Here is an 8,397-nt window from a genome sequence, read left to right on the forward strand (position 1 = left end):
AAGGGGAGAGAGAAGGGGAGAGAGAAGGGGAGAGAGAAGGGGAGAGATAAGGGGAGAGAGAAGGGGAGAGATAAGGGGAGAGATAAGGGGAGAGAGAAGGGGAGAGAGAAGGGGAGAGAGAAGGGGAGAGAGAAGGGGAGAGAGAAGGGGAGAGAGAAGGGGAGAGAGAAGGGGAGAGAGAAGGGGAGGAGGGAGAGAAGGGGGAGAGGGGGAAAGAGGAGGGGAGAGAGGGACGGCAAGAAATCGGTGTTATGTCTTAAAATTCACCTCTCACTATCCCACGGCTTTCCGCCGCCATGTGTCGATCGATCTGTGAGAGCTTGTCGACAAGTTGTATAAAGTTATATTGCTTCTTCAACTTCAGCGTGTATCGTTGGGCCCATCAAAATGTCATAAGTTTAAACGGTGCAACAGTTCAGCTCAGCGTGGTCGCGGCTTGACCCACACAGTCTCAGTCTCTCTCCCCCCACCCCTCCCTTTCTCCCTCTCTTTCACAGGCAGGATCCAAATGCAGCGCCGGAGCGGGCGGGTTCGCCTACACACTAACTGGAAAAGTCGGAAAAGTACTTTATCGTACATGTCATATGTAGTGATTTGTTGGTACGCGTAGGGATTCATGCACGTAATCAGAAATAAATGTGTATAATTTTATGCATAATTAAACGAAAAAATATACCTTTTCAGTTGATGCACAAAATTTAACATATTTCTGTATGAATAAAGTACATAACTAAGCACATTTTTGTACATAAATCAGTACGCACGAATCACTCCATATACGACATGTACAAAAAAGTACATCCCCATTAGTTTGTACAGGACCCTCTGCCCGTACAGCGCCTATGGCCCCTGCGAGTAGGCAAATCCACCTGCACCGGCGCGTGCGTGCAAACAGCCGGTGCAAACTGAAAGTTAAAGATAAGCCCACCAGCGCTATCTCTGGCTATCGGTCCGTATCGCTGATCCGTGCCAAACGGGGACCACCTCACTCAGTCAACGGGTAACTAGCAGCGCCGCACCAGCATGGACTGCAGCATATGTTTCGAGGAGTACAACCACGGGGAGCGCAGCCCTAAGATGGTGCCGTGCGGACACACCGTGTGCCTGCAGTGCCTGTTGCGGAGCGACAAAAAAGAATGCCCCATGTGCCGCACGGTAAGTCCGATGCAACGGAGATGGCGCTGCCGCACAAGAGTAACGTTCCCCTTTAAGAACAGGACCTGTGTGCAAATGAGCCAAAAAGACTTCCTCTCTTTTGTTCATGTAAAGGTCTTCACTGCGCTGCCCGCATCTCTCCCAAAAAACTTTGACCTGCTGCGACTAATTGGTGAACAAGGCACCGCAAGGTGAGCGCTTCCTCTGCAGCTCCGTTTGGACCGCACGGCGCGCACCATCTTGCAAGTTGCGCCTTGATCCCTCTGTTTGTGTCCCACGGCAGAGGCCTCCGCGGCTGGTGCTCGGACTGCCGCCAAGCCGCGTCGCACCGGTGCTGGAACGACGAGCACGATGTCCTGCCCGTCAAGAGAGCCCTGACGCGTCAGCTGCAGGGAGTGCTGCCGCAGGCGGCTGGGCAGATTGAAGGCCTGCAGGACCAATGCCAGTGGGAGCAAGCCCTGCAGGCTCTCACCCTGATGGCGACCGAGTCGTGGAATCTAACCCTGCAGGGTGGGGACAAAGTGTTGACGGGGACCCTGACTCTGATGAACAAGGATGATCCCCTCATGAAGGCCCTGTGGGTAGCGTTGGCGGTCAGGGCATCGCTCACTGAGGTAGGCGACTGGAGGCTGGACAGGTAGGCCTACTTTCAGCTGCCCGTTTGCACCATTGCGCGCCACTCACAACAAAACCCGGACTTGCAGGTGCAACCCACGGCACCTCCAGCTGAGAGTGCTTCTTTGGCAACCCGGAAGCCGCCTGCAGCTGCGCGTCCACCACCGAAAGCCGAAGAGCGACCCTCTGCACAAAGGGTCGCACCAGGGGGTCCTGCACCTCCGCCTTCAGCTCGGATCACACCAACTGCATCACGAGAATGTCCAGCAACCGGTTGGCGTAAGGAGGAGCGGAACCTTCTGCGTGTGCTGGATGTGAGGGACGTCAGCCAAAGTGGGCCCAACGACATGAAGCAGGAGAAGGCGGCCGCACTGCTAAGCGCAACAGGGGTGAGTCTGGGGAGGCGTCTAACTGTAAGTGTACTTCAAAACAATCACCTAGTCTTTCATTGTGGGACAAACGTTGATAAAACATAGCTTGCAAAGTAAACACAATCGGGTTTGTTTTTCCAACCTGCACAGTATGCGCGACTACAACGAAAATTGAGTAGTAACCATGGCCTTTGCTTGGCTTCAGGTGGAACGTCTCGTCGACGTGTGCTGCCACATGGACCCCGAGTGGAGCCTGGCTCTGCTGTGCTGCGCCGCGCCCACGGTGGTGGAGCTGAAGGTGTCCCGACCCCAGAGGATCCACCTGGAGGCGGTGCACGCCATGCCGCGGCTGCGGGGGCTGCACCTCACGTGCGACGGCTCCGTGGGCACGCCCGAGCTACCCGCGCTCCCGCCGGGGCACGGCGGCCTGCAGCGCCTCCGCGTCTCGGACCTGCCGCGCCCCACGCTGCGCTCCCTGCTGCGCGCGCACGCCCAGTCGCTGCGAGTGCTGGAGCTGGCCGTCGGCACGGCGGCGGAGCAGGACGCGTGGCCGGAGAGCTGCGCCGACCTGCACGCGCTGCTGGCGGAGTGCGGGCTGCGCGCGCTGCAGAGGCTCGTGCTGCAGAGGGTGAGGTGCAGCCACAAGCCGGCCGCCTGCAGCCGCCAGCGCGCCGAGGTGCGGTGCGTGCTGCCCGCGGCCGAGGTGCTGTGCGGCCGGTGCGACCGCGTGGTGTGGGAGAGCTTGTAGCAGAGGCCGACAATAAAGAGCTGCCCCCCGTTTAAACTCAGCACCGCATTTCGTTTGTGGCTCCAGTTCTTTACAATGGACAGGCAGCCGGAACGACCCTCAAAGACCGGAAAGTTGATTTACTTAGCTCTAACGTACCTAGCTGAAACGACGGTGTAAAAGGCAAACTTAACAGTGCACTTGGTACAGGCAAGATATGGCACAGCAAGTACACGCTTTAGTAAGAACACCAGGTAGTGTGTTGGCAGTGTCTAATACTCGCACGGATTAGTAATGTACGTCTCGACGAGGCTCTCCACGGCGAATCCACGACGGCGTGACGAGGCCGTTGGGTCCACCCGACACACCCGTGGTAGAGCAGAGCGTTGCCAAGGCGGGATGGGGGGGGGGGCACTTTGGCTCTTCCCCCGCCGCGCCGCCCAGCGCCGACAGGTCCATAGCTCGGGACCTGGTCGCAATCCAGCGGCGCGGCCGCAGAGGGGACTCGGCGTCCGGACGCCAAACACAGCCGGGTCGGGCGTCGCCCCCGCCCCGCCCCGCCCCGCGTCGCGCCGAGGCGGAGCGTCTCCCCGGCGACCTCGCCAAGTGCTGCGATTAATTCTGTGTCGGCGGCACCGTAAAAGTGAGGAGGTTAGTGGTGTTTTCGTGCCGTCCCTCTCCTCCGTGCCAAGCGCCCGCCGCCGCACCCTCAAGCCGCCACACCCCGCCACGCCCCGCGACGACGCCCCTCCTGCGGTGGACGGCGCGCTGACGGCTGCCAGGCCAGGAAGAGGGGTGCACACACACAGGGTGGCCAGAGCCGCTGCCGGGGTAGACCAGGGACCAGCGGGTTATTATTTCTTCGCACTGCTGCAGGCACAAAACCTAAAGAGCTTAAGTGTGGAAAATTGCGGTTGGGAAGGGCCCGTCTCCAGCTTCCGTCTTCCGAGGGGTGGACCATACTTGGATATTCCACATACACACTGAAACGTTTTCCAAAAATATTCCGAATGTTCCTAAAGCTGAAGTATTCCAAAAAATGTTCCAAAAGTATTCCACAAATATTCCAAATATTCCATACAGAAAATCTGAGTGGTCGACCCCTCGCCGCCTCCCCTTTCGTTTTTTCCCGGCAGGGTTCACAATACGTGACGAGCAGTGGGTGGGCCCGCGAGCCTCCGGGACGCACTCGCGGAGAGGAGCAGCGGCGCCACACGCGGCGCAATCTAATGGCGCGTTTACGAGATAAAACCGACACGCATGCCGGGGAGGGGGTAAGCTTTACAGTACAGCACACGGGGCAGAGGCACAACGACAGCCACTCGTACTTACACTACAACTGTATTTGTATGTTTCTGTGCGAAAACGTTCGTGCTAATTTTCGTTTTCAACAAATTTGAGCGCAAAACCGCATGATTTCGTACAAATGAAGTCACGAAAGTGTGCAAATAAACGCTGAAAATGTCTGCAAAATATAGATTGCTTAACTTCGAAAAACAAAGAGATATACCAATCCTGTAAGTTTGTGGCTGTACTAACAGGTTGTTCTTAGGTGAAAAGGACGCTCAGTGCAGGTGCTGCAGACTGAACAGTGTCAGCAGGAGCAGCTCGAAGGCCCAGGCCTCTGTGCGCCGGCCGGTGCAGAGCGACACACAGGCCACCGCGCTTCTCCTGGCGCACGCTAATTTGAGGCCTGCAGTCGACCATAGCACACACGCGTGCGATTGTGCCATCAAACGGGGAGGTGGCTGCAAGTACAGGGGGCCGAGTGGAGGGGCGGGGCGGGAGAGCTATTGAATATGTGTATCGAGCACACTGTTTGCAGTCCTGGGCGCGGGGGCGGCACCCGGGCCTGGGGCGGGCCGCGGACCGTCCGGAGACACACACAGGGGAGTACGTTTCGATGTAGACGTTGAAGAGGATGCATGGTGTACAGTACCGCGCGGTGCGGTGGTACAGGATGGGTCGGTCCACCATCATGATTTGCGAGTGTGCACAGAGGGGGGCGGGGGGTATGGGGGTAGAGGGGATGGGTGGTATCAAGGCTAGATCATCTGCAACAACCGCGCTGCTGAAGGGGGGTAGAAAGGGGGGAGGGAAGGGAGGGAGGGGCTGTCGGAGGGGTGCGGCGAGTTCCATCCCCCCGACCCCCTCCTTACAGCGAGCCGTCTGTCGTCGTGTTGTGTCCGCACAAAAGAGACCCTTCTCCACAAAAGCCGGGCGTCGTGTTTTGATGTTTACCACGATTGTCCGACAGAGCGCGTCAGCAGAGCGCGTCAGGCTTACGCCGCCGCCGCCGCGCGGCCCCCGGCAACCCCCGGCGGCGCCCCCGTGGGGCCTCCGCAGCAGCCACAATTAGAAGCGGTCCGCGGCTCGCTGCTGACCCTCAGCGGGCCCCGAGGGGGGGGCGCTGGTCCGCGCGGCGCCCCCGCGGCGCCCCCACGGCGTCCACACGGCGCCGGCACGTCTTTGTCCGTCACTTTTCTTTGCCCCTTCCACCCTATTCACCGAAGACCAGAGGAGATTGCCCGGCAGGCGGGCACGGCCCTGGGCGCGCGCGCGGCCGAACCCCCTCTTACCCCTGCTGCTGCTGCTGCGCCTCGTTCTCCATTTCCTACCCCCCGGCAGGCCCGCCCCCGCCCGCCCCTGTTGAGCCCATCTCCGCGCCTGTCTCCTACTGTCGCATATCGCCATTTCACAAACGGGGACGGAAAGGCGCGCAGGAGAGAGGCGGCGTGTGCAAGCCCATCACCACCCCTGTTGTGTGCGAGGGGGGCGCGCTGCCGGCGGGGTACACCGGATGTGACGTGCCGCTCGACACGGCGGCGTCACGTGCGCGCGCGTACCGCGAGCAAGGCGCGCTGACGAAGAGAGAGAGAGAGAGAGAGAGAGAGAGAGACTGAGAAGTAAAAGAAGGTGGGAGAGAAAGAATAAAGACGCAAAAGGATTGAGGGGGATGATGGGGAGGCCGGGAGATGAGGTGGCGCGGGAGTGGCGGGCGGGGGTTTTGTTTGGCGGCCGTCGGATCCTCCTGATTGGGGTGGACGGCCCGTCACAGATACCGCCGCGGCCCCCGCGCCGCCCCCCGCGAGGCGTACGTGTTTGCCCTGGGAGGTAGTCCCGGCCGCACCGCACCGCGGTACACAGCGGCCCCCGCGCCCTCCGAGGCCCCCCCTGCGCGCCCAAAACCAACCCCAAACCGGCTGCGGTCGACCTCGAGCCCGAAGCCGCGGGGCCAGCCGCCGCCGTCGTCCGCACGCGCGCAGCCGGGGGTCGGGGTTTTGTTAAGCCGGAAGTTTCGCTTCGTGTTCCTTTTCTCCCTGTTTTTGTTTTATTTCGGATGCATATAGGGAGGACGGAGGGGCGGGATTTAGATGAGGCATCGCTGACAGAAAGCCCTTTTACAGTAGAGGGGAAAGATATCGGAAAGTGGAGCACGGATTAAGGCAGCGTGGGTCTCTATCAGTCGGTCGACAATCGATATTTTTTAACGTACACTTTCTCAGACCTACTTAACAAAGTATTTGGTTGTTACACTAATACCTAATGAAAAATTTGTCGTGGTTCTACGACACTTTTGGCATGTAAGTTTGTTACAACAAAAACCGTTATTTTTCAATTGCAAAGTAGTATTCGTGACAGATTGTCACCGTGGAGAAATAACTGCAGAATAAAAATGGCACCAATTTAGCACCACCCCCCCCCCCAAAAAAAAAAAAAAAACAACAAAAAACAACCCTGCATGCTATTCGTATAATGTGCGCGTACCCGTCAGGGGCCAGGGGCATCCGTGTCGCAAACGCCAAGCCAACAGGAGGCGATAAAGCTGCCCGCGCTGCTGCTGGGCACCGCGAGCTCCGCCGTCAGCGTGCCGCGGCTGCTCAAGGTCCTACAGTAGGTTGTGTCACTTTGGGTATCGTGCTCTGATTGGTTGGCGGATCGTGACGTCACCGTCAGTACTCTCGCGCCGTAGTTCAAATAGCTGATCGAGTGTTCACACAATTTTACTCACAATATTTATTTTAAGGAAAAATAATGTTGAGAATATCATTATTTTGTCCCCTACCGAGATATTGCACCACGTTTGGACTTGGATGGTCGTTCAGTAGCTAGATATGAAACGGATGACATCTGTCAGAACCTGCCGGAAGCCGGTGCGAGAAGGGCGGCCATATTGGATGAGAGGTTAGGTTGACTCTTATCCGTTACATATCAGTTCGCAAACAAACGATCCGGTTGAAATTCATCATTCAAAGTACACCCACACCTTGTTTATGCCACACCGATAGTATATTTTTATAGTCCGTTCGGTTAATTACTGTTAAAATAAAATTGAGTTGACAGCTATTTTCAAATTTGGCGCGAGCGAACTGACGCTGACGTCACGATCAGTCAACCAATGAGAGCACGATACCCCAAGTGACACAACCTACTGTAGGACCTTGGCGGCTGCTAAACCGGGGTCAGCACCCCACCGTGCGTCAAGTGAAGCGCGGCGCCGAGGAAGGGGTGTGTGTGGCGGGCAGGGGCACAGCGAAGGTGGGCAAGCAGTCCTCCCTCACTCACAGTCAAAGCAAACGGAAGGCTGAGTAGGTGGTGATAGAGGACTTGAGAGGGCAGTTTTCGTTTCACAATCAACAAAATGGCCTGACGCATGTGCTTCAAAAGAGACACGTTTACCAGCAAGGCGCGGGTCCTGTGGAGCGAGTCGCGTGGCAGCGGTAGAGCCGGTCGCCAAGTAAGACAGAGAGAGAGCGCGGCGCGGCATGACGTATGTGTAGTGCGTAGTTGATCTGCGCAGACACACAATCCGCACGAGAAGGGTTCATTCGCCCCGCCTTAACTCCTCCACATTTCCCCGCCTAATGCAAAGAGCGGGGCCGTTTGTTGTGTTGCGCAGACGTACGTGTGTGTGTGTGTCAATGTGTGTGTGTGAGTGTGTGCGAGGGCGTGCACGTGCGTGCGCGAGCGTACCATGAGTAAGTTAATTGTGTGCGGCTCAAGTCACTCTGCGTCGAGCTATGCCGCCGAGCCAGCCACTCACTGCGCCCCGCACACGAGACGCACACACACACACACACACACACACACACACACACTCACATACTCGGTCCCTTGCTTTGTAGCGTGTCGCGCCCCAAACTTTTGCAGGATTAACTCTCGCGACGCGCGGGTTGTTTCTTCCGCGCGCTCACATGCTCTGCGGCCGGCGGCGACCGGGAGCTGCAGCGCTGTAATGGAGTCAAATGGAGCATTCTGCGAGGCATTTCTGCGCGCCGGCCAGCCCCCCCCCCTCCCTTTCACGCCGCAAAGCGCTCAGCACGTGCAAACGAAATGCTACAATTTACAACAACCACCGACATTAACACACGGTTTTGTTTCCCGCACGATGTGGTTGTAAAGCGTGATAAATTCATTATTAGCAAACGACCACAATGTGTACATTGAAAACTGACGTGAATATCGACTAGATGTCATTCAATACTAATTTTCGTTTGAACCGTGACTATGCGAAAGTTTGTATGGATC

The 8,397-nt window shown here is 57.5% G+C and overlaps 2 protein-coding genes across 2 annotated transcripts in view; one reads left to right on the forward strand and one right to left on the reverse strand.

Moving 5' to 3' along the window:
* The window catches only part of LOC113213380 (Schwann cell myelin protein), a gene marked incomplete in the record, with an annotated part of 223,765 nt that overhangs the window by 114,663 nt on the left and 100,705 nt on the right, over nt 1-8,397 (reverse strand).
* On the forward strand, nt 970-2,929 carry LOC113213385 (uncharacterized). The gene is made up of 5 exons (XM_026432433.2): nt 970-1,155; nt 1,270-1,346; nt 1,439-1,769; nt 1,860-2,159; nt 2,347-2,929. Exons 1-5 carry the CDS (start codon nt 1,024-1,026, stop codon nt 2,887-2,889), a joined length of 1,383 nt encoding a protein of 460 aa, XP_026288218.2. The 5' UTR covers nt 970-1,023; the 3' UTR covers nt 2,890-2,929.

Source organism: Frankliniella occidentalis, unplaced genomic scaffold (assembly GCF_000697945.3).
Source record: "Frankliniella occidentalis isolate FOCC.00 unplaced genomic scaffold, Focc_3.1 Scaffold18, whole genome shotgun sequence".
Taxonomy (NCBI): domain Eukaryota; kingdom Metazoa; phylum Arthropoda; class Insecta; order Thysanoptera; family Thripidae; genus Frankliniella; species Frankliniella occidentalis.

Coding starts and splice junctions, on each gene's coding strand:
- LOC113213385 (XM_026432433.2), top strand. CDS start 1,024: ATGGACTGCAGCATATGTTTCGAGGAGTACAACCACGGGGAGCGCAGC. Junction 1,156..1,269: donor AATGCCCCATGTGCCGCACG/GTAAGTCCGATG, acceptor GTTCATGTAAAG/GTCTTCACTGCGCTGCCCGC. Junction 1,770..1,859: donor TCAGGGCATCGCTCACTGAG/GTAGGCGACTGG, acceptor CCGGACTTGCAG/GTGCAACCCACGGCACCTCC.